General features: G+C 43.2%; 1 protein-coding gene across 3 annotated transcripts in view; it reads right to left on the minus strand.

Moving 5' to 3' along the window:
* The window catches only part of LOC141108363 (histo-blood group ABO system transferase-like), a 357,971-nt gene that overhangs the window by 72,928 nt on the left and 257,712 nt on the right, over positions 1-27,331 (minus strand). The window contains exons 1-2 of one of the 3 annotated variants that reach the window (XM_073599921.1): positions 24,894-25,050; positions 22,131-22,265 (exon numbers count right to left, since the gene is read on the minus strand). The exons of 1 other annotated variant lie outside the window; for it this stretch is intronic. In XM_073599921.1, coding sequence (XP_073456022.1) covers positions 22,131-22,265; positions 24,894-24,916 — 158 coding nt within the window. In that variant the 5' untranslated portion in view covers positions 24,917-25,050. Of the gene's footprint in view, positions 1-22,130; positions 22,266-24,893; positions 25,051-27,331 lie in introns of those variants that run through there. One more of the 3 variants, XM_073599919.1, reaches the window with a different exon arrangement.

The raw sequence follows: 27,331 nt of genomic DNA on the forward strand, positions 1-27,331 counted from the left end.
ATGAAGGTGTAGAATTAGGTGTGTCACAGCCAAGTACTTGTGGGCAATCTGCTTTTGGTACACCGACGTCAGATTGCACCAGGCAAATTTCCCTGCCCCAGCTGCTGCACCGCCGAAAGAAGTTTGCTCCCAGCCATCCACATGCCCAGTGGTTGAATGCTAGCTTGGCAAAATTGCTAGCACTTCAACTGCTGCCTTTTCAGTTGGTAGACTCTGCCCCCTTCCGTGAGTTTGTGGAATGTGGGGTTCCTCAGTGGCAGGTACCCAAACGCCACTTTTTCTCACGGAAGGCGATTCCGGCTCTCTACCGTCATGTGGAAGGCAATGTCCATGCCTCGCTGGACAGGGCGGTCAGCGGTAAGGTGCATATTACCGCTGACTCATGGTCCAGCAGGCATGGACAGGGACGTTACCTAAGTTTCACGGCGCATTGGGTGACTCTGCTGGCAGCTGGGAAGGATGCAGGACAAGGTGCAGTAGTGTTGAAGGTTGTTCCGCCACCACGCCTCCAAAATGCTAATGATTGTGACACACCTCTCTCCTCCACCCAATCCTCTTGTTCTTCCTCCATGGCCTCTTCCTGTGCTTTGTCCTCGGAACCAGCAGTGCTCCGTAGCCGTTAAAGGGGCTACGCAAGTACGCAGGCCAAAAGATGCCATGCGGTGCTTGAGCTGGTGTGCTTGGGGGACAGGAGCCACACTGGGGCAGAGGTTCTGTGAGCTCTGCAGGGGCAGGTTCAGAGGTGGTTGACGCCACGCCAACTTAAGGCAGGAATGGTGGTTTGTGACAATGGCAGGTTCTTGGGCAGGTACCCGGGCTTATAGGATGTCCTGAGGCAGGCCAGGAAAGTCTGTGTGCATTTCCGCCGGTCATATAATGCCAGTGCTCGGCTGACGGACCTCCAAAAGGAGTTTAACCTGCCCAAGAACCGCCTAATCTGTGACATGCCCACCAGGTGGAACTCAACGTTGGCCATGCTGCAGTGGCTGCACATGCAGCAGAGGGCCATCAATGAGTACCTGTGCGACTATGGCACCAGGACAGGGTCAGGGGAGCTTGCGCCGATCACACAGGAAGAGGAGGAGGAGGAAGATTGTGTCAGTATGGAGGTGGAGCCTGGCACCCAGCATCAGCAGCAGTCTTTAAGGGATCAGTCCCAAGAAACACATGGACTTGTACGTGGCTGGGAGGAGGTGGCTGCGGACCATGTCGTCCTTAGTGACCCAGAGGACTCCGGACCGAATGCTTCAGCAAACCTACGCTGCATGGCCTCCCTGATTCTGCAAAGCCTGCGTAAGGATCCTCGTATTCGTGGTATCAAGGAGAAGGACCAATACTGGCTGGCAACCCTCCTTGATCAACGTTACAAGGGTAAGGTTGCGGACCTTATCTTGCCATCGCAAAGGGAGCAGAGGATGAAACATCTTCGGGAGGCCTTGCAGAAAGGTCTGTGCAACGCGTTCCCAGAGACTGGGAGGTTACAAACTCCTGTTTCTGGACAACGTGTTGCTGAGGCTTTGGTCAGTCAAAGAAGGAGCGGTGGAGAAGGTGGCCGTTTGACCGATGCGTTCAGACAATTTTTTGGTCCGCAGCCACACACAAAAGAATGGAGAGAATTATTAAAAAACATTGGTCTCTGCTAAAAGCTGATACTTTGGCAAACATTCTCCTGGATAAGCCGAGATTTATATACAGGCGAGTTCCTACTTTATGGGACATTATAGCAAAAAATGTCCCAGACCCCCCTAAAAGAATAACTGATTTATCCTTCTTTCAGGGAAAAGGGTTCTTCCCATGTAAGAGGTGTTATGCCTGTATAAATACTAACCAAAATGGGCACAAGTGTCAGAAATTCTCATCAACAAGCACTGGAAAAGAATTCGAAATAAGGGACTTTGTATCATGCAGGACGGAAGGCGTGGTATATGTGTTACAATGTTCCTGTTCTCTCCAATACATTGGCAGAACCAAAAGGCCGATGTGGAAGCGAATAAGAGAACATATCCAGAATATTAAAAAAGGTTACCCCAAGCACAGTGTCTCAAAACATTTCTACATATGCCCCAATAGAGATCCCAGGGGTCTTAAGTTCTGGGCAATCCAAAAGTATAAACCGCATTGGAGGGCTCCAATAAGATTAGGGAACTTAGTAAGAATGAATCCAAATGGATATTCCAGATGCTTACTCTCGAACCAAATGGCTTGAACATTGAATTCGATCTTAATTGTTTTATATCTGATTTTTAATATTTTATTACTTTTTAATAATATTTTTTCCTATATAACTATTAATATCATCTTATTAGTATATGGGCGGTAGTCGGTAAAATCAGAGCTTATTGAATTTCTATTTACATTTTTTTATCTATTTTATAACAGTTAATAATTTTTTATATTTTTCCTAACATTTTTATGTATGATTTAAATTAATGTATTTATCATGCTATAATGTTATATCACCTCTTGGTGGCGTTATTTATCAACCACAAGTGTAGGTTTAGCCCTAGGTTAGGCATTAGCATTGTGCTATAGATGGCTGTGTGCAAGTTGGAGTGGTGTTATATCAGTTTTTCACCACTGGAGGGCGCAGAATACTTATAACTACTCAATGTGGACGGTTTTATATATTTGTATATCCAGTGTATATATGTGTAGCGGTTTTTTTATCAATTTGTTATTTTTATATATAGTATATGTATAATAAAATGAAACTTTTAAGTAGCAAGTAAAGATATGCAGTAAGCAGGATGATGACTTGACTGAATCACGCTGTAGCTATGGCAACCGCTATGTCATTAGTTACTATAAAGCCGAGACCGTGATCTCTCGAGTGTATCCTTGAAAAAGTCACGTGACCGTGACGCAACGCGTGGGAGGAGCCTAGGACGCGATCAGCAGACTGTCAGTATTTTAGCTGTGTACTGCAACCACTCTGCTCTCGTCTGTGGCGGCTGACTGCTTTAATATATCTGCATATGCCCTTAGACTATTGGGCGCACGTGAGTGGATCTCATTACTTGTTTGCTGGTGTACTTGGTACAAGAAGCATTGCGCAATGATATTTCCTTTTTCTTTTATTTACCTTACATATGATATCTGATGGCGATTACTACATGGGATACGTCTGAAGCTATAGCTAAAGGTTAATGTCGTTCAAGAGTGACAAATTGAACACCAATTAAGCAATTGTAGAGCTATTTTAGAGCTTTGGACACTGGGACTGGATTTATTCCCTGTTTTAACTTGGCTGTCTGATTTTAATTTCTATGCTTAATACCATTAGAGTGGCATATGTTTTCATTAAGATTTTTTGTATAGGATTTTTTATTCTCATATTTGTCACGTTTTTTATTGCACACGATTTTTATTGCAATTGTTTGCACAGTAGTTAGATTTATTTTATGAACTGCTGATGTGGGTTATATTATTTGAATCTTTAATTATTTATTTATTCATCTTATCACTTAGTGAAGCGCTTCATACACATTTTACTATTTATCCTTTTAGTGATTCTGAACACTTTTTTTGATAGCAGCCTCACTATATTGATCCATTTATTTATATATTTTATTATTTTGATATTTGGAGCGTTATCTGTTTATCACAGCGCTTTGTGTTTTTATATACACAGGATCAGAAGAATACCACCAATTTTCTTCAGGTAGCTTTAGGTGCACACTGTGCAAAGGACACAGTACACTAACTGTAAATACTGTAGCTGCCTGCCTGTGGTATTAATAGGAGCAGAACAACAGCAATTGTGTTCAAGTAGCTTTAGGTGCACACTGTGCAGAGGACGCAGTACACTAACTGTAAATACTGTAGCTGCCTGCCTGTGGTATTAATAGGAGCAGAAGAACACCACCAATTGTCTCCAGGTAGCTTTAAGATTATAGATTTTAAGGGGGGCCCCACGCCATTTAAAAAAAAAATTTGGCCAGGGTTCCCCTTAATATCCATACCAGACCTGAAGGGCCTGGTATGGAATTTAGGGGGACCCCTCACGTCATTTTTTTTTTTAAATTTCGGTTCGGGGTTCCCCTGTGGGGAATTCCCATGCCGTTTTTATCAATGAACTTCTATGTGTATTGTCGGACCGGCAATGCATTAATAGCCGCGAGTAGTTTTAAATGACTTTTTTCCTTTGAAATGTCATTTTGCTGTCAGACTGTTCTAAACACAGGAAACATGCGCCCCTTTACAGGCATACTATAGACACCCCCAGGTATGAAATTTAAAGCTATATTACACTTTTATTGTTTGACTTTAAGCATTATTAAAATCACTGCTCCCGAAAAAACGGCCGTTTTTAAAACTTTTTTTTGCATTGATCCATGTCCCCTGGGGCAGGACCCAGGTCCCCAAACACTTTTTATGACAATACCATGAATATAAGCCTTTAAAAGTAGCACTTTTGATTTCTTCCATAGACTTTTAAAGGGTGTCCCGTGGCATTCGAATTTGCCGCGAACACCCCAAATTGTGCGCTGTTCGGCAACCTTGCGAACAGCCGATGTTCGAGTCGAACATGAGTTCGACTCAAACGCGAAGCTCATCCCTACTGAAGACAATTGCTGTTGTTCTGCTCCTATTCAGGCAGCTACAGTATTTACAATTAGTGTACTGTGTCCTCTGCACAGTGTGCACCTAAAGCTACCTGAAGACAATTGCTGGTGTTCTTCTGATCCTATTAATACCACAGGCAGGCAGCTGCAGTATTTACAGTTAGTGTACTGTGTCCTCTGCACAGTGTGCACCTAAAGCTACCTGAAGACAATTGCTTTTGTTCTGATCCTATTAATAGCACAGGCAGCTGCAGTATTTACAGTTAGTGTACTGTGTCCTCTGCACAGTGTGCACCTAAAGCTACCTGAAGACAATTGCTGTTGTTCTGATCCTATTAATAGCACAGACAGGCAGCTGCAGAATTTACAGTTAGTGTATTGTGTCCTCTGCACAGTGTGCACCTAAAGCTACCTGAAGAAAATTGGTGGTGTTCTTCTGTTCCTATTAATACCACAGGCAGGCAGCTGCAGTATTTACAGTTAGTGTACTGTGTCCTCTGCACAGTGTGCACCTAAAGCTACCTGAAGACAATTGCTGGTGTTCTGATCCTATTAATACCACAGGCAGGCAGTATTTACAGTTAGCTTTATGACCCTAGCCTGTGTCTGTAGCTGGCCTGGCCCTGGCCATCTCCTCCCCATATTCAGGTGTCTCACATCAGACCCAATAATGACCAACTGAGAAATGCATCCCAGCTTAGTCTCTCTATAAATTTATGGCAGCTTATGGGGTGGCGCAGACAGGGGCATGGCGCAGACATCATGGCTCTGTCCTGAGTGGCTCTGTCACGAGTGATGCGCAGTTTCACCGACACAGTTTAACGAAAGCAGGATAACTAAAGCTGCATGAACAACAGGAACTCTGCTCCACTCTGCAAGACGACAAGCAAACCATCTTTGAAATTTATTTATATTAGGTTAGTTTCCCACTCTCTATCCACTAACATGCTCCTTATTCTCTTCCTTCTCACATTGGTGTCTTCTATCATCAAATTATCTTTACTCTACCCCTCCTCTCTTCCCTGCAGCATGCACATATCACCCTCACTCCTACCCTCTCCCTACTATGGCACCCATCATCTCCTGCAGTTGCTGCACCCACATGCTGACATAAACACCAGGGCCACTAGACACGTGCGCTCATGCACATTCCACTCCCACCTTGCCTTCCTCACCCTCCTCCTTTTCCTAGTCTCAGGTGACATTTCTCCTAATCCTGGTCCGCCATTTTCCAAATGCAAGCCACATATCCAATACCCCTCCCCCTCTGGCAACCACCGCAATCCACTCAGTTTAATTTCTATCCCCCTGCTTCCTCAAAGCACCCCACCAATCTCATGTGCCCTTTGGAACGCCCGCTCCATCTGTAACAAGCTAACATCTGTACATGACCTCTTCATCTCTCATGGCTTGAACATACTCGCCATAACAGAAACCTGGCTTCAAAATTTTGACTCAGCTTCTCCTGCTGCCCTCTCCCATGGTGGTCTCCATTGGACTCACTCCTCCAGACCCAACAGACAGAAAGGAGGTGGAGTTGGCTTCCTTCTGTCCCCACAAAGCACCTTCCAAGTCCTTCCTGTCCCTCCCTCTCTATCCCTCTCTTCTTTCGAGATGCACTGTATTCGTCTGTTTTCTCCCATTTCTCTGAGGATTGCAGCAATTTATAGGCCTCCAGGACCGGTATCGCGCTTTCTTGATGACTTTGCTGCCTGGCTACCCTACTTTCTCTCCTCTGAAATACCCACCATTATTCTTGGTGACTTTAACATTCCTGTCAATGTTAACAGCCCAACTACAGCTAAACTTCTCAACTTAACCTCATCTTTTGACCTAACCCAATGGACACATACTTCCACTCACTCCAATGGTAATACCCTTGACCTTGTATTCTCCCATCTCTGCAACCCTGGCAACCTCACCAACACCCCCTTTCCTCTGTCTGATCACAACCTCATTACTTTCACTGTATCCTTGCCTCCAACCACCCATCCCTCCAAGCAGCAAACAATTACTTGTAGAAACCTTTGCCACTTTAACCCTTCTCTTCTCTATTCTGCTACTGACCACCTATATGACATAATCTCTCCCCTGTCCTGTCCTGACCTGGCCACTTCTGTCTACAACAGTTCACTCTCATCATCACTAGATGCACTTGTTCCTCTAACCACATGCAGAATTAGGCCCCGACCGTTACAACCCTGGCAAACTGACAGCACTAGAAATCTCAAGAGACATTGCCGTGCTCTTGAACGACTGTGGCGTAAAACCAAATGCCTGCAAGACTTCACCCTATATAAATCTGCCCTTCTAAAATACAATTCATGCCTCCATGCTGCCAAACAAGCCTACTTTGTCTCTCTTATTAATTCCTTGTCATCCAGTCCCCGTCGGCTCTTCTCAACCTTTAACTCTCTGCTTCGTCCACCACCCCCTCTACCCACTAACTCACTCACTGCCAAGAGATTGCCAATCACTTCAAAGACAAGATCGATGCAATTCGTGAGGACATCTCCACTGTGCGTACGTCTTCCCCACCCATCATACCTTGCCCAGCAGCACATTCAACACTCTCCTCTTTTGAATTGGCTACTACGGAAGAGGTTACAAAAATTTTCTCGGATGCCCACCTAACCAATTGTCCCTTGGATCCTGTTCCCTCACAACTACTACGGTCACCCTCTTCTTCTATCCTATGCTCCCTCACCCACATCTTCAATCTCTCCCTTTCTAGTGGCATTTTCCCCTCCCCTCTAAAACATGCGCAGATCACTCCCATTCTTAAAAAGCCCTCACTGGACCCTACCGACCTGAACAACTTAAGACCCATCTCATTACTCCCATTCACCTCTAAACTTCTAGAACGCTTAGTCTACAACCGTCTTAGCTCCTACCTCAATGAAAATAACCTTCTTGACCCCTTACAGTCTGGCTTTCGCTCGCAGCACTCCACGGAAACTACCTTACTAAAACTCACTAACGATTTACTAACTGCTAAAACCAACAGCCAGTACTCCATACTCCTACTACTTGACCTCTCTGCGGCCTTTGATACTGTTGACCACCCGCTCCTTCTCAATAAACTACATTCCCTTGGCCTCCGAGATTCTGCTCTATCCTGGTTCTCTGGCTATTTATCACAGCGCTCCTTCAGTGTAACCTACAACTCTGTCTCCTCCTCTCCATTGCCCCTTTCTGTGGGGGTCCCCCAAGGCTCGGTTCTTGGACCCCTTCTCTTCTCTATCTACACCTCCTCCCTTGGTCACTTAATAACTGCCCATGGCTTCCAATACCACTTATACGCTGATGACACCCAAATCTATCTGTCTACTCCTCACCTCACTCCTTCAGTCTCCTCTCGCATTACTAACTTACTAACTGACATATCAGCATGGATGTCGCACCACTTCCTTAAACTATATCTCTCTAAAACTGAGCTATTACTATTCCCCCCCGCCCGTGCCCCCCTCCATGACTTTTCCATCAAAATCAACAATGCAACCATCAGTCCCTCCCCTCACGCCAGGGTACTAGGTGTAATCCTAGACTCTGACTTGTCATTTCAGCCTCAAATCCAATCGCTGTCAAAAGTTTGTAGAATTCACCTCCATAACATCTCTAAAATTCACCCTTTTTTAACAAATGAAACCACCAAGCTCCTCATTCACTCCCTTGTTATCTCTCGCCTTGACTATTGCAACTCCCTTCTCATTGGCCTACCGCTCCATAGGCTATCCCCTCTTCAGTCTATCATGAATGCTGCTGCCAGACTTATCCACCTTACCAACCGCTCAGTGTCTGCCAACCCTCTACTTCAATCCCTACACTGGCTCTCAATCAACCAGCGAATTAAATTCAAAATTCTAACCACAACATACAAAGCCATTCACAACTCTGCCCCAAGCTACATCACTAATCTTGTCTCCAAATATCACCCAAATCGACCTCTCCGCTCTTCTCAAGACCTCCTGCTTTCAAGCTCTCTCATCTCCTCCTCCTATGCTCGTCTCCAGGATTTCTCCAGAGCCTCTCCCATCCTCTGGAACTCGCTACCTCCATCTATCTGGCTATCCCCTACTCTTGCTACCTTCAGGCAATCCCTGAAAACTCATCTCTTCAGGAAAGCCTATCACGTCTCCAACTAATCTCCTACCACTTCCACCAGCTCATTCCCCACAGTTACAACCTTTTGTACCACCTACCCCACCCTATTAGATTGTAAGCTCTTCTGAGCAGGGCCCTATTAATCCTATTGTATTGTATTGTATTATAACTGTATTGTCTCCCTTTTATATTGTAAAGCGCTGCGTAAACTGTTGGCGCTATATAAATCCTGAATAATAATAATAATAATAGTTAGTGTACTGTGTCCTCTGCACAGTGTGCACCTAAAGCTACCTGAAGACAATTGCTGGTGTTCTGATCCTATTAATACCACAGGCAGGCAGCTGCAGTATTTAAAGTTAGTGTACTGTGTCCCCTGCACCCGCTTTTGCACCACATGCTTGACCAGACATATGTCGACCTGCCATGCAGTTAGTTGGCAAGCGTACTTAAAAGACCCACACCAACGAACATGCCTTTGCAGAGGACACAGTACACTAACTGCAAACACTGCAGCTGCCTGCCTGTGGTATTAATAGGAGCAGAACAACAGCAATTGTCTTCAGGTAGCTTTAGGTGCACACTGTGCAGAGGACGTAGTTCACTAACTGTAAATACTGTAGCTGCCTGCCTGTGGTATTATTAGGATCAGAAGAACACCACCAATTTTCTTCAGGTAGCTTTAGGTGCACACTGTGCAGAGGACACAGTACACTAACTGTAAATACTGTAGCTGTCTGCCTGTGGTATTAATAGGAGCAGAACAACAGCAATTGTGTTCAGGTAGCTTTAGGTGCACACTGTGCAGAGGACGCAGTACACTAACTGTAAATATTGTAGCTGCCTGCCTGTGGTATTAATAGGAGCATAAGAACACCACCAATTGTCTTCAGGTAGCTTTAGGTGCACACTGTGCAGAGGACACAGTCCACTAACTGTGAATACTGTAGCTGCCTGCCTGTGGTATTAATAGGATCAAAAGAACACCACCAATTGTCTTCAGGTAGCTTTAGGTGCACACTGTGCAGAGGACACAGTACACTAACTGTAAATTACTTTAGCTGCCTGCCTGTGGTATTAATAGGAGCAGAACAACAGCAGTTGTCTTTAGGTAGTTTTAGGTGCACACTGTGCGGAGGACACAGTACACTAACTGTAAATACTGTAGCTGCCTGCCTGTTTTATTAATAGGATTAGAAGAACACCAGCAATTTTCTTCAGGTAGCTTTAGGTGCACACTGTGCAGAGGACGCACTACACTAACTTGTAAATACTGCAGCTGCCTGCAGTACTAATAGGATCAGAAGAACACCACCAATTTTCTTCAGGTAGCTTTAGGTGCACACTGTGCAGAGGACACAGTACACTAACTTGTAAATACTGCAGCTGCCTGCAGTACTAATAGGATCAGAAGAACACCACCAATTTTCTTCAGGTAGCTTTAGGTGCATACTGTGCAGAGAACGCACTACACTAACGAGGACACAGTAAACTAACTAAATACTAAATACTGCAGCTGCCTGCAGTACTAATAGGATCAGAAGAGCACCACCAATTTTCTTCAGGTAGCTTTAGGTGCATACTGTGCAGAGGACGCACTACACTGACTGTAAATACTTCAGCTGCCTGCGGTACTAATAGGATCAGAAGAACACCACCAATTTTCTTCAGGTAGCTTGAGGTGCACACTGTGCTGAGGACGCACAACACTAACTTGTAAATATTGCAGCTGCCTGCAGTACAAATGGGATCAGAAGAACACCACCAATTTTCTTCAGGTAGCTTTAGGTGCACACTGTGCAGAGGACGCACTACACTAACTGTAAATATGCAGCTGTCTGCAGTACTAATAGGATCAGAGGAACAAAACCAATTTTCTTCAGGTAGCTTTAGGTGCACACTGTGCTGAGGACGCAGTACACTAACTTGTAAATACTGCAGCTGCCTGCGGTACTAAAAGGGTCAGAAGAACACCACCAATTTTCTTCAGGTAGCTTTAGGTGCACACTGTGCAGCAGACACAGTACACTAACTAAATACTAAATACTGCAGCTGCCTGCAGTACTAATAGGATCAGAAAAACACCACCAATTTTCTTTAGGTAGCTTTAGGTGCACACTGTGCAGCGGACACAGTACACTAACTAAATACTAAATACTGCAGCTGCCTGCAGTACTAATAGCATCAGAAGAACACCACCAATTTTCTTCAGGTAGCTTTAGGTGCACACTGTGCAGAGGACGCACTACACTAACGAGGACACAGTACACTAATTAAATACTAAATACTGCAGCTGCCTGCAGTACTAATAGGATCAGAAGAACACCACCAATTTTCTTCAGGTAGCTTTAGGTGCACACTGTGCAGAGGACGCACTACACTAACTGTAAATACTTCAGCAGCCTGCGGTACTAATAGGATCAGAAGAACGCCACCAATTTTCTTCAGGTAGCTTGAGGTGCACACTGTGCAGAGGACGCACAACACTAACTTGTAAATACTGCAGCTGGCTGCAGTACTAATAGGATCAGAAGAACACCACCAATTTTCTTCAGGTAGCTTTAGGTGCACACTGTACAGAGGACGCACTACACTAACTTGTAAATACTGCAGCTGCCTGCGGTACTAATAGGATCAGAAGAACACCACCAATTTTCTTCAGGTAGCTTTAGGTGCATACTGCGCAGAGGACGCACTACACTAACTTGTAAATACTGCAGCTGCCTGCAGTACTAATAGGATCAGAAGAACACCACCAATTTTCTTCAGGTAGCTTTAGGTGCACACTGTGCAGAGGACGCACTACACTAACTGTAAATATGCAGCTGCTTGCAGTACTAATAGGATCAGAGGAACACTACCAATTTTCTTCAGGTAGCTTTAGGTGCACACTGTGCAGAGGATGCAGTACACTAACTTGTAAATACTGCAGCTGCCTGCGGTACTAAAAGGGTCAGAAGAACACCACCAATTTTCTTCAGGTAGCTTTAGGTGCACACTGTGCAGCGGACACAGTACACTAACTAAATACTAAATACTGCAGCTGCCTGCAGTACTAATAGGATCAGAAGAACACCACCAATTTTCTTTAGGTAGCTTTAGGTGCACACTGTGCAGCGGACACAGTACATTAACTAAATACTAAATACTGCAGCTGCCTGCAGTACTAATAGGATCAGAAGAACACCACCAATTTTCTTCAGGTAGCTTTAGGTGCACACTGTGCAGAGGACGCACTACACTAACGAGGACACAGTAAACTAACTAAATACTAAATACTGCAGCTGCCTGCAGTACTAATAGGATCAGAAGAGCACCACCAATTTTCTTCAGGTAGCTTTAGGTGCACACTGTGCAGAGGACGCACTACACTGACTGTAAATACTTCAGCTGCCTGCGGTACTAATAGGATCAGAAGAACACCACCAATTTTCTTCAGGTAGCTTGAGGTGCACACTGTGCAGAGGACGCACAACACTAACTTGTAAATATTGCAGCTGCCTGCAGTACTAATAGGATCAGAAGAATACCACCAATTTTCTACAGGTAGCTTTAGGTGCACACTGTGCAGAGGACGCACTACACTAACTGTAAATATGCAGCTGTCTGCAGTACTAATAGGATCAGAGGAACACCACCAATTTTCTTCAGGTAGCTTTAGGTGCACACTGTGCAGAGGACGCAGTACACTAACTTGTAAATACTGCAGCTGCCTGCGGTACTAAAAGGGTCAGAAGAACACCACCAATTTTCTTCAGGTAGCTTTAGGTGCACAGTGTGCAGCAGACACAGTACACTAACTAAATACTGCAGCTGCCTGCAGTACTAATAGGATCAGAAGAACACCACCAATTTTCTTTAGGTAGCTTTAGGTGCACACTGTGCAGCGGACACAGTACACTAACTAAATACTAAATACTGCAGCTGCCTGCAGTACTAATAGGATCAGAAGAACACCACCAATTTTCTTCAGGTAGCTTTAGGTGCACACTGTGCAGAGGACGCACTACACTAACTGTAAATACTTCAGCAGCCTGCGGTACTAATAGGATCAGAAGAACACCACCAATTTTCTTCAGGTAGCTTGAGGTGCACACTGTGCAGAGGACGCACAACACTAACTTGTAAATACTGCAGCTGGCTGCAGTACTAATAGGATCAGAAGAACACCACCAATTTTCTTCAGGTAGCTTTAGGTGCACACTGTACAGAGGACGGACTACACTAACTTGTAAATACTGCAGTTGCTTGCGGTACTAATAGGATCAGAAGAACACCATCAATTTTCTTCAGGTAGCTTTAGGTGCACACTGTGCAGAGGATGCACTACACTAACTGTAATAATGCAGCTGCCTGCAGTACTAATAGGATCAGAGGAACACTACCAATTTTCTTCAGGTAGCTTTAGGTGCACACTGTGCAGAGGATGCAGTACACTAACTTGTAAATACTGCAGCTGCCTGCGGTACTAAAAGGGTCAGAAGAACACCACCAATTTTCTTCAGGTAGCTTTAGGTGCATACTGTGCAGCAGACACAGTACACTAACTAAATACTAAATACTGCAGCTGCCTGCAGTACTAATAGGATCAGAAGAACACCACCAATTTTCTTCAGGTAGCTTTAGGTGCACACTGTGCAGCGGAAACAGTACATTAACTAAATACTAAATACTGCAGCTGCCTGCAGTACTAATAGGATCAGAAGAACACCACCAATTTTCTTCAGGTAGCTTTAGGTGCACACTGTGCAGAGGACACACTACACTAACGAGGACACAGTACACTAACTAAACACTAAATACTGCAGCTGCCTGCAGTACTAATAGGATCAGAAGAACACCACCAATTTTCTTCAGGTAGCTTTAGGTGCATACTGCACAGAGGACGCACTACACTAACTTGTAAATACTGCAGCTGCCTGCAGTACTAATAGGATCAGAAGAACACCACCAATTTTCTTCAGGTAGCTTTAGGTGCACACTGTACAGAGGACGCACTACACTAACTTGTAAATACTGCAGCTGCCTGCGGTACTAATAGGATCAGAAGAACACCACCAATTTTCTTCAGGTAGCTTTAGGTGCATACTGCGCAGAGGACGCACTACACTAACTTGTAAATACTGCAGCTGCCTGCAGTACTAATAGGATCAGAAGAACACCACCAATTTTCTTCAGGTAGCTTTAGGTGCACACTGTGCAGAGGATGCAGTACACTAACTTGTAAATACTGCAGCTGCCTGCGGTACTAAAAGGGTCAGAAGAACACCACCAATTTTCTTCAGGTAGCTTTAGGTGCACACTGTGCAGCGGACACAGTACACTAACTAAATACTGCAGCTGCCTGCAGTACTAATAGGATCAGAAGAACACCACCAATTTTCTTTGGGTAGCTTTAGGTGCACACTGTGCAGCGGACACAGTACATTAACTAAATACTAAATACTGCAGCTGCCTGCAGTACTAATAGGATCAGAAGAACACCACCAATTTTCTTCAGGTAGCTTTAGGTGCACACTGTGCAGAGGATGCACTACACTAACGAGGACACAGTACACTAACTAAATACTGCAGCTGCCTGCAGTACTAATAGGATCAGAAGAACACCACCAATTTTCTTCAGGTAGCTTTAGGTGCACACTGTGCAGAGGACGCACTACACTAACTGTAAATACTTCAGCTGCCTGCGGTACTAATAGGATCAGAAGAACACCACCAATTTTCTTCAGGTAGCTTGAGGTGCACACTGTGCAGAGGACGCACAACACTAACTTGTAAATACTGCAGCTGCCTGCGGTACTAAAAGGGTCAGAAGAACACCACCAATTTTCTTCAGGTAGCTTTAGGTGCACACTGTGCAGCGGACACAGTACACTAGCTAAATACTAAATACTGCAGCTGCCTGCAGTACTAATAGGATCAGAAGAACACCAATTTTCTTTAGGTAGATTTAGGTGCACACTGTGCAGAGGACGCACTGCACTAAAGAGGACACAGTACACTAACTAAATACTAAATACTGCAGCTGCCTGCAGTACTAATAGGATTAGAAGAACACCACCAATTTTCTTCAGGTAGCTTTAGGTGCACACTGTGCAGAGGACGCACTACACTAACTGTAAATACTTCAGCTGCCTGCGGTACTAATAGGATCAGAAGAACACCACCAATTTTCTTCAGGTAGCTTGAGGTGCACACTGTGCAGAGGACACACAACACTAACTTGTAAATACTGCAGCTGGCTGTGGTACTAATAGGATCAGAAGAACACCACCAATTTTCTTCAGGTAGCTTGAGGTGCACACTGTGCAGAGGACGCACAACACTAACTTGTAAATACTGCAGCTGGCTGCGGTACTAATAGGATCAGAAGAACACCACCAATTTTCTTCAGGTAGCTTTAGGTGCACACTGTACAGAGGACGCACTACATTAACTTGTAAATACTGCAGCTGCCTATGGTACTAATAGGATCAGAACACCACCAATTTTCTTCAGGTAGCTTTAGGTGCACACTGTGCAGAGGACGCACTACACTAACTTGTAAATACTGCAGCTGCCTGCGGTACTAATAGGATCAGGAGAACACCACCAATTTTCTTCAGGTAGCTTTAGGTGCACACTTCGCAGAGGACGCACTACACTAACTTGTAAATACTGCAGCTGCCTGTGGTACTAATAGGATCAAAACACCACCAATTTTCTTCAGGTAGCTTTAGGTGCACACTGTGTGGAGGACACACTACACTAACTGTAAATACTGTAGCTAATAGGACTAATAGGACTAGGACTAGGACTAAATACTGTAAAAACACCTGCCTGCCTGTCAGTAGGAAGAGAATAACAGGAACAGATTTAACTAAACTGAATATAGTGTATATATATATGTATATATATATATATATATATATATATATATATATATATATATATATATATATATATATATATATATATACACATATATATATATATATATATATATACATATACAACACCTAGGATGCTTATATGTACACAATACACTGTAAGTGCAGCTAACTGACTCGCCTGCCTACTCTGTCTAACTTAAAAACTTAAATCAAATGACACTGTCTCTCTCAAAAATTCTAAAGATCTTAAATGGTCACTCTTTCCATCTTTTTCAATTCAGCACCATGAAATCAAACATATTTTTAACAAACATTGGAGAGTACTGAAGAATGAAAATATTATTGGGCCATTGTTGCCTGATAAGGCTGATGTCATCTACAGAGGAGTTCCATCACTTCAGATGGAAATTCCTCCTAATATCATTAATTCTAGGCCTACATTTCTTTACAATTTGAAGGGCTACTACTCATGTAAAAAATTGAATGTATGTCTCCATAACACACTTGGGAGAAAGAAAACAATATTTTTCAAATCAAATGTTACCCATTGCTCTTATCCCATTAAGCCATTCATTACATGTGCTACAACTAATATAGTTTATCTAATTACTTGCCCTTGTGGAAAGCATTATGTGGGTAGGACTATACGGAGTTTGTCCATTAGGGTTAATGAGCATATTTCCAACATAAGGATTGGTAAAAAGAAACATAATGTTGTCAAACATTATGCCCGTTTTCATCAGAGAGATCCAATTGGTACTCAGTTTTTAGCAACAGATCACTTCTTTTCTCCTTGGTGTGGTGGTTCAGTCAAACGAGGTGTATCACAACTTGAAACTTATTGGATTTATGAGCTTAAATCTTCTTTTACATATGGCATGAATGTCGAGTGGGACATCAATAAGGCTTGATGTTCCCACTGTACATTCATTGGTTATACTGTTAAACTTGTTTTTATAATATAATTATTTTAACCTATTTTATGCTGTACCTTAATTTTATTTGCCTTAATTTTTTTTATACCTTTTTAGAGATTATTGTGTTTATTTATCATTTATTTACTCCAATGATTATGATCATTTCAATATTGACCACTGGGTTTGTCCTTGCCCCATTAAGTGGACATATACTCCTATATATATTGACCATTTTTAATTCAACTAATATGAGATTAATTCAACTAATATGAGTTTAATTATTATTATTTTGGATTGTACCCATTTGATTCACATTTTTGGTGTCCAATTTTTATTTCCAATTTCTGAGCCCCTAATATGGTGGATTTATATTATAATATATAATTATTTTATTGTTAATATTTGCCGCTCGGATGGGCGTGTGATGTGATATATTATTGACCTCCATGGGTTTTTTATCCAATTTGAGGCTTGAAGTGCAGGGTGTCTCTGAATAAAGGCACAGAGAGCATTTCTCTGTTAACGCTTCACGGCTCATGATGAGGCTTGAGCCACGTTTACATCATTTCCTCCTCTATTCCACCCATATTATTGTCTGGACGTGAGGTGTGGAATGCATCACGTCATTTCCGCCCTTCCATCCACTAACAACGGAGCCTGAAGGCAAAGCATGGAACGCACGCCGTCGCCATGTTGGAACACCAGGAATGTGCATCCAGGTGTCCCCTATTATTAGTTTGGACACAAATTCCTTATTGGTAGGTTCGTTTATATACCACAATGATTGCTCACGATCCTCACACCCCAGATGATGTCCAAAGGGGACAAAACGCATCGGTTGACGTTCGTATCAAATGTTTTCATACCTTTTTAAGAAACAAGCTTGTTGTACCGGATTTCTTGTAAGTGTAAACCCCTCCTTTTTTGAATAAAACAGACTATACAGTATTACACTATGTGGATCTATTTATTTTTCATGTCCAATGTTATGGAATTCTGTTTGTTTGATGTGGGTTCACCTAATTACTGGAACCTATTTTCCATTTATCACTTTCCATACGGATGATTCCATTGAGGTCCATTGAGGTTATTTCCCGCATCAATGCCTGTTTGACCCATGTGCTATATGGTACATGTGTTCACCTCATCTGGTAAGCGTGCCAACTTTACTCCTTACTGACTGTACTCCATGATCAAGTTTATTTCGCTTAAAGATTCATCACTGCACCTTGATTTACATTTTATGGACTTTCTTATTTGCATTATGTATTGTTTATTTAAGTTGGACTAATTATGACGTCGCTTCATCATTTACCTTATTGATCATCATTTTTCACCATTTATATACTGTACATTTGAACGGTACACTAATTGTTGTCATTTAATTTGCACTTTATGTCTAGTGGATTGTTGACGGCTCACCAATTCTTCTTTGCACAATTTTCCTTCTTTTGTTTTACATATTGAATAATAAAGCCATGGTAAATAAACCTCACCCAAATAAAAATACTGCAGAATAGTGCCCTCACCGCAAACATTAATGTTTTCTGAATTGACACCTTTGTGGTTTATAAGTTTAGTGATTGATTTACACAACACATGCAAATCATTCTATCACTTTCTTTTAACTCTATTCGAAATTTCCCTGCTTGTTAGCTTTACCTCCTTAAATTCTGCTTTCCTTAAATTTCTTCTGATATCCCTTGCATCCCATTTACTGTAATCCCATACTTAACTTACTCTAGCCCCTATGACCAGACGAGCAGCCATAATGCTCATCAGATCTTCCTTCTCTGACCACATATAAAGTACATAGGTGTGCGCAGCCAATTGCATTAGGGTGTGCACTCCAAAGACAAACACACAGTGACAATCACTCACTGCATTCATTCAGAAAGGGAAGGCGTTGGTAAATGACTTATTTACATGCCCCTTACCCCACTCATTTTAAAACGTGTGTGTCCACAGCAGCAGCCGGCGGGAGAAAAGAGGAAGGAAGCCAGGAGTGCCGAGGGGGGGGGCAGGGCAGTAGGGGGATTCTGCGCTGCACGGGGTAATTAGGGTGCGCCCAGGCAAACCTGGCATACCCTGTGCGCACGCCTATAAGAAAGTATTTTGTTTGTGCCATGGCCAAAAATTCTGTAATTCCTATACAGTTTGACTCTCATTCTTTGGTTTGGCTTTTTCTCATGTTTTAGAATTTAGAGTGCTTTCACACTCACAGCACCCGGGCACCGGCGGTAAAGCGGCGCTATGTTTAGCGCTGCTTTACTGATGTGTTAGAGGCGCTATTCAGCTGCTAGCGGGGCGGTTTTAACCCACACTAGCGGCCAAAAAAGGGTTAAATCCACCCGCAAAACGCTGCTGCAGCAGCGCTTTGCTGGCGGTATGGCAGCGCTGCCCCATTAATTTCAATGCAGTGATAGGTATTGAGGGTCAGCAGTGGTGGGCAGCAGTGATAGTCAGCACTGACTGGCATCACTAATGGGTACTGATTGCTTACACTTGTGGGCACTGTTTGCTGGCACTGGTGGGCACTCACTGCTGGCACTGGTGAGCACTCACTGCTGTCACTGGTGGGCACACTGCTGGCACTGGTGGGTACTTTATTGTAATCAGGGCACTGATTATCAGTGCCCTGATTACATGCCTAGATGTCCTCTGTGTGGAGATGACACTGATCGGCTCTCCTCGCCTCACACTCTGTCAGTGTGAGGCGAGGAGAGCCGATTACTGGCATCTCCTTGTTTACATGTGACCGGCTGTCATTGGACACAGCCGATCACATGGTTAAAGAGCCACGTGCTCAGCTCTTTACAGAGATTGGGGTCGTGCTGTGTCCTAGCAACACGGCGTGGCCACGGAGGCACATAAGAGCGGCAGTCCTGGGTGCCATCTTATGACGTCCACCCAGAACGAGAGCTGCACCGCCCCGCCGTCATTTGATGGTGGGCGGGCGGCAAGCGGTTAAAGTGATACTAAAGTCTTGTTTTTTTCTATAAAAATAAAAAAGATGTTATACTTACCTGCTCTGTGCAGCGGATTTGCACAGAGCAGCCCAGATCCTCCTCTTCTTGGGTCTCTCTTCTGTGCTCCTGGCCCCTCCCTCCTGTCAAGTGCCCCCACAGCAAGCAGCTTGCTATGGGGACACCCGAGCTGAGTCACATCTCCCTGTGTCCATTCTGACACAGAGCTGTGACCCAGCCCCGCCCCCTCTCTCTTCTGATTGGCTAACTGACTTTGATGGACAGCAGTGGGGCCCAATGGCGCCACTGCTGTGTGTCCTATCAGTGCCCACCAGCGTTCATCAATCCCATCTATCAGTACCCATTAGCGCTCATCAATCCCACCTATCAGTGCCCACTAGCACTCATCAATCCCACCTATCAGTGCCCACCAGCGCTCATCAATCCCACCTATCAGTGCCCACCAGGGCTCATCAATCCCACCTATCAGTGCCCACTAGCGCTCATTAATCCCACCTATCAGTGCCCACTAGTGCTCATCAATCCTACCTATTAGTGCCCACCAGTGCTCCTCAATCCCACCTATCAGTGCCCACCAGCTCTCATTAATCCCACCAGCGCTCATCAATCCCACCTATCAGTGCCCATTAATGCCTCCTATCAGTGCTCATCAATCCTCTCTCTCATACAGCTCAGTATAGACCCCCTCAGTGCAGACTCCCTCTATCAGTATAGACCACCCTCAGTGCAGATTCCCTCTATCAATATAAACCCCCTTCAGTGCAGAACCCTCTCTCAGTATAGACCCACCCCCCTCAGTGCAGACCCCCTCTATCAGTATAGACCCCCCTCAGTGCAGACCCCCTTTATCAGTATAGATCCCCCTCAGTGCAGACCCCATCTATCAGTATAGACCCCCCTCTCCACTTGTGCTAGTGGACCCCCCTCTCCCCTCCCATAGCGCCCCCCAGCACATGTCCTCTTAACCCCCCATCGTTCCTCTATTGTTTTGCCCCCTTCCTGGTCACTTTCTCTCTCCTCTGTCCACATACATTACAATAACCAGTACAGACCTCAGAACAGCGAGGTGTCCCTCAGACTCCCTCTTCCTCCTGTGTAGATGTAAACAGAGAGGAGAGGGAGGCGACTTCTGTGAGCTTCGTGAGACAGGGAGATAGCTGGCTGGTGACATGCAGATAAGCGTAGGGGGTGTGGCGGTGTTAGCGGTGCCGCTGCCCACAGGTGTCAACCCTCTGGCGGGTGTCAACCAGGTGCGCCCCGCATACCCCCCGACCCCCTAGCGATGCTACTGGGAGAACAAGCAGACACACACGATCGGAATGTCCGATGGAATGATTCCGTCGGACCTTGTCTCCCGGAAAGTCCGATCCTGTGTACGCGGCATTACCCTTCATTCACTTACTTAACATAAGGCCCATTGCCCATAATGACTGGCCAGCCTTTTTCTCTTCTCTACTTGTGCCTATACACTCTTGCCTCTAAACTACTATTACAGAAGATGTGCACTACATATAACCTGTTAACAGCACTATTCTTCCTTTTCTTATCTATAACACTCTGATAGGCAGTAGATACCAATCTACCAATAACCACCAATCAATATATTTCAATTTAAAGGGAGTAAAATAGGTACCCTTTGTCCTGAAAATGCCTTAATGATCAAGGAAGTCTGATTACTCAAATGTAAGCAAAGGGCTCTCCTCACCCAACGAATTATCAGAGATTCCCGAATCGTCTCAAGCTCCTTGTTTCGTATTCTCAGGGTCACCTGTAAATTCCATCCTAGGCAAAGCTCACCAACTGTTCTGGAAATTTTATAGATAGGCAACTCTTATCCTAATATTGATTAGTGGTTCCAAATTAATAATAACTACTGCAGTAGGGAACAGACACAAAAGATACACTCAGCATCTTTCCAAAATAACTGTTCTGTTTTATTTGACACAATTGAAGGTTTTTATGCACATGATTATGTAGGCATCACATTAATATTAAAATTAATTAATCAAGACTCAAAAAATGCAAATGTGTAATGAAAACATTATCAGTGCCGTGTGCATAATGAGTGCAGTGTGCAATACATAGGAAAACCATACAAAATAGAATACAATTTTATACAGAATTTGAAATTTCCTTAACATGAGAAAGGTATATCTGATATACAAAAAGATTCCCTGCACTTAGTGTACAATGTAAAGATATATGACAACAGCAACACTGAAATATCCGCATACTACATATCAAAACTAAATAGGTGCGCTGCCACTTTAAGGTGCTATTCATAGGACTGTAGATACAACAAAATTAGTGCAAAAATATGGAGATAATTAAAAATAAAAACAATCAAAGATCAATAAAAAGTCTATATATGTGAAATAGAGTACAGAAAGTCTCAAAGTTGACAATAATAAACTGTGAATTAATCCAAATGATAAGTGCTCTCCAAGTGAATGACACCAGTGCTCACACACTTCTTACCAGATGGAGAGATCTCAATAACCAGAGATCTATTGCACTTTGCTGTGATACAGTCATAATATCTCCGGTGGCAATTCAGGGTTGTCATGGCTCCAGACAGATGGAAAGACCGCAACTTATAGAGTGCTGCATGGTGACCCCGCCAAAGTTATATCTGAACAACATGTGCAGTAGCTATAATGTTATGTATTGTAGTTTTTAACTTACTTTCTGATAGCAAATACTGTGAGACCAATGCGAGTGCCCGCTTTGTGGTGCTGAGCATTGATTATATCTATATTAAAGGTACCTTCCCATACAATTGGAGCAAGCCAAGGTGTCACCGTCAACAAATCTGTTTTCCTGTAGGTTAGAAAAAGGTATATTTATATAAAATGTGTTTGTGTAACCTAGGTTAAAACAGGTATTTAAAATACACCTATTAGCATTAAAATAATACATATTGTTAAAAAAGCAAAAAAGGATCTTTAAAACAAGCCTTCATTAACCTCCACACTGCAGCTATTATTTGGTCTGACCTCCTGTTTGATAGAAGCCAAGTAACATATACTGTATATAGAAGCAGTATTTATCTACTGTATATATATATCTATATATAGATATAAATATATATATATATATATATATATATATATATCTTTATATATCTATATATATCTAGATATATATATATATATATATATATATATATATATATATATATATATATATATATATATATATATATATATATACACACACAGTATCTCACAAAACTGAGTACACCACTCACATCTTGTAAATATTTTATTATATCTTTTCATGTAACAACACTGAAGAAATTACACTTTGCTACATTGTAAAGTAGTGAGTGTACAGGTTGCATAACGGTGTAAATGTGCTGTCCCCTCAAAAAACTCAACACACAGCCATTAATGCCTAAACAGCTGGCAACAAAAGTGAGTACACCCCTAAGTGAAAATGTTCAAATTGGGCCCAGTTAGCCCCCCCCCAGTGTCATGTGACTCGTTAGTGTTACAAGGTCTCAGGTGTGAATGGGGAGCAGGTGTGTTAAATTTGGTGTTCTCGCTCTCACTCTCTCATACTGGTCACTGGAAGTTCAACAATGGCACCTCATTGTAAAGAACTCTCTGAGGATCTGAAAAAAGAACTGTTGCTCTACATAAAGATGGCTTAGGCTATAAGAAGATTGCCAAGACCCTGAAACTGAGCTGCAGCACGGTGGCCAAGACCATACAGTGGTTTAACAGGACAGGTTCCACTCAGAACAGGCCTCACCATGGTCCACCAAAGAAGTTGAGTGCACGTGCTCAGCGTCATATACAGAGGTTGTCTTTAGGAAATAGACGTATGAGTACTGCCAGCATTGAGGCAGAGGTTGAAGGGGTGGGGTGGTCAAGCCTGTCAGTGCTCAGACCATAAGCCGCACACTGCATCAAATTGGTCTGCATGGCTGTTGTCCCAGAAGGAAGCCTCTTCAAAAGATGATGCACAAGAAAGCCTGCAAACAGTTTGCTGAAGACAAGCAGACTAAGGACATGGGTTACTGGAACCAAGCCCTGTGGTCGGATGAGACCAAGATAAACTTATTTGGATCAGATGGTGTCAAGCATGTGTGGCAGGAACCAGGTGAGGAGTACAAAGACAAGTGTGTCTTGAATACAGTCAAGCATAGTGGTGGGGGTGTCATGGTCTGGGGCTGCATGAGTGCTGCCAGCACTGGGGAGCTACAGTTCATTGAGTGATCCATGAATACCAACATTTACTGTGACATACTGAAGCAGAGCAGGATCCCCTCCCTTCAGAGACTGGGCCTCAGGGCAGTATTCCAATATGATAATGACCCCAAACACACCTCGAAGATAACCACTGCCTTGCTAAAGAAGCTGAGGGTAAAGACGATGGACTGGCCAAGCATGTCTCCAGACTTAAACCCTATTGGGCATCTGTGGGGCACCCTCAAATGGAAGGTGGAGGAGAGCAAGGTCTCTAACATCCACCAGCTCCGTGATGTTGTCATGGAAGAGTGGAAGAGGACACCAGTGGCAACCTGAGAAGCTCTTGTGAACTCCAGGCCCAAGAGGGTTAAGGCAGTGCTGGAAAATAATGCTGGCCACACAAAATATTGACAGTGTAAAGTTGAACCTTGAAATAAAGGACATCAACGCCAGCTGCATCGTCTCATATAGGTTTACTTAAGAATATACACTGTTATCCATCAGGCCTGCCAAATCAATGATGAAACTGAAAGCCTTTTTAATACAACATCTATTTACCCAAGGAATAGAAAACAATGGTTTAATCTCTCTGTCATGTGATTCAACATTTGTACAATTATCTCTGACTTAGGATAAAATGTAGGCCTATCCGGAGAATCATCATTTTTCTCATTAATCTCAGAGTCTTCTTCTTCCTCTTGTCCTCCTGGGATTTCATCTTCTCCTGGAGCTGACTGATCAGTGAGATCCCTTTTAATAAGGTGCACCAAGTCTTTTTTAAGAGAGTGTACAGGTATTTTGTGGAGCTGTGTTTCTTGAAAGTCATTATCCTCCATATACCAAGTAGCATGCATGACTCTACCAAAGTAAAAGTTAATGCAGACAGCTGGTTTTCTCAATGGAGCATTTGTGAATAGTAGAAGTGAAATAGCTCTGTCAATCATTGTTCTACTGACTTCACCAAAGTGTACACTGTCCTCCATTTTAGCTAAAGTGCTAGGTATTCATAACAAAAGTATAGTCTTATGAGAAATAGGTGCATGTGTGCATATCCAGCAATTGGTAATGTTCAGCTTCTTGGCAGCTTGCATGTGCATCGCTACAAAAGAGTTATGAAAAGGCTCTGCCAGCTTGGCATGATACTCGTGTGCGGCTTCCTTCCGTGCTCTCAGATCAGCTTCTGAAACCGGTTCACGTTGTGACATTTCTTCCATTACAATAGTATTAAAAAGAAAAGTGTCTTGTATCTTACCCTTTTCTTTCTTGTATGTCCATTCATATGCCATGACTGTAATCCATACCACCACTCCACCGCAGAGGATAACACTCCAGAGCTTCACATTCATCTTAGGCCCTAGGAGATTCATTCTGCAGTCTTCTTGCTTGCGCACGAGTCAGTGGAGGAGACCTGGAAGGTAAAGGTACAGAACATATCTTGCCAGCGGCAGACCGGCTTATATTTTCTTTTGGAGTCACAGCCTTCTTACAGTGTGAACCATGCACCCAATACTTATAGTCTTTCAGCTTCACTGCAGTAGGAGACACAAGAATGACCTGAAATGGTCCTTTCCACTTAGGGGACAAAGTAGTCCGGGGTGTGTGATTCTTGATATACACCCAATCTCCTGACTTTAGTCCATGAGTTCCTTCACTCGTATCCACAGGTTGTCCTGCTTTCGCTCTGGAAAAAATATCAGAAAACACATTTGCCAATTTGCAATGTCCATTCATTAAAGTCACTGTCTCTGGCTGCACAAGAGATGAATGTAGTCTCCTGGGCGGTCGCCCAAACAATATGTCAAAAGGTGATAGTCCATGTTTCTCTTTAGGGGTAGTCCTAAAGGCTATAGGTAACGCTTCTACCCATGTGCTTTGTCCATTAGCAGTTATTTTAGCTAAATACCTCTTCAGGGCTTGATTGCTGCATTCCACCATGCCACTAGCTTGAGCTCTATAAGGAGTATGCGAATGCTGTTTCATACCCAAAATATTCACTACTTCTGCCATAAGTTTGTTATCAAAATGTGTACCTCTATCTGAGGAAATTATTGACCCTATACCAAACCTTGGGATCAATTCCCTCGACATTTTACCACAGTTCTGGCATCATTTTTGGACGTGGGCCAAGCCTCTTGGCCAGTTCAAAAATTGATCAATACAAAAATACTTAAATCGACCACAAGGGGGCATATCCGAGAAGTCAATTTGCACAATTTGAAATGGCTCCTCAGTATGCGGAATATGCTTCATGGGAGTGGGCACTGACTTTCCCATGTTATGCATTTGACATATAGAACATTCAATAACCTTTTTAGCAGCATATGCAGAAAAACCTGGAGCCCACCAATCTCTGGCTACCACCCGACACATCCCTCCTGTTGAGACATGGCAAGGCCCATGGCTCAAAGCAAACAAAGAAGGAAACAAAGTCAGAGGAGCAACCAGTCTGTGTTTTAGATTCCATATACCCTCTGCTCCACAAACAGCTCCCTTTGTGGTCCAAAAGGATGTATGAGGCGAGCTTGCCTGTAGAGCTGATAAAATTTCCAGATCCACTTGAAGATCTGTGAGCAGGAATGTTGGAAGCGCTATAGTTGGCTCATAAGAATGTATAACATCTTTAGCATACCTATCAGCCAAAGCATTCCCAAGTGATATACTATCATCTGCTCTGGTATGTGCTTTATATTTAATTACTGCAACTTTAAGAAGCAGCTGGACCGCTGCCAATAATTTAGCAATTAATTCTTTATTTTGTATAGGGGTTCCTGCTGCTGTCAGATAACCCTTCTCTTGCCAGAGTTGTGCAAAACTATGCATTATGCCTACAGCAAAGGCGGAGTCACTATAAATATTTACAATAGCCCCTTCTGCTTGGGGTTAATAAATTGCTGTCATAAGGAGCAAATCTAAAGTTTCCCTTTACTTCAAGTATGTTTTACTCCCATTTCTTCGAAGGTTATAACTTTAGTTACTCCTATATGTATTACTATACCTCTGTCCAGTAGACAGTCAGGGGAGTATGGCAATAAAACAAAAGAACATTTATGACACTGACCTTCCATTCTTGCTTATAGAGGTTCAGTGACTTTGGCAGTAATTACATCATTACTTACCCCGACCAAAATTACCTGCTGATTCGAAGTGGTAACATTGGCATCACATATATTTAACAAACTCTTTGAATCGCCTTTATCTATTAAACACAGAATAGACAAACCATTAACTGACACATCAATCATTGGTTCTGTATTTTGTCCCAAATTCAAGACAGCAAGTTCAGGGAAGTAATGGAATTTTCATTATAATCAAATCACCATACTCCACTATGTGCTGAACTTGAACCCCCACTATTGGGGCATTTCTAACATACATTTTCGTTCTACTAGACTTAGCTTATCTTTACCTTCTAATTTCAACAGCTAAGACCTATAATTGTAGAATATTGAGGTAAAAACTGTCTACAATATCCCACTAATCCAAGGAATGCTCTCAACTGTTTTAGAGCTGTGGGCATTCGTTGCTTTGCAATTACCCTTTTCTTTTTTGGCTGTCAAATGTTTGATACCTTGGGAGACACAGTGGCCCAGGTATTGTACTTTTAATTTAACCCATTGTACTTTTGCAGCATCTACTCTTTGTCCTATACTAGCTAGAAAATTCATTAAAGAAATAGAATCCTCAGTACAA

The sequence above is a fragment of the Aquarana catesbeiana genome, linkage group LG09, assembly GCF_042186555.1.
Source record: "Aquarana catesbeiana isolate 2022-GZ linkage group LG09, ASM4218655v1, whole genome shotgun sequence".
Taxonomy (NCBI): Eukaryota; Metazoa; Chordata; class Amphibia; order Anura; family Ranidae; genus Aquarana; species Aquarana catesbeiana.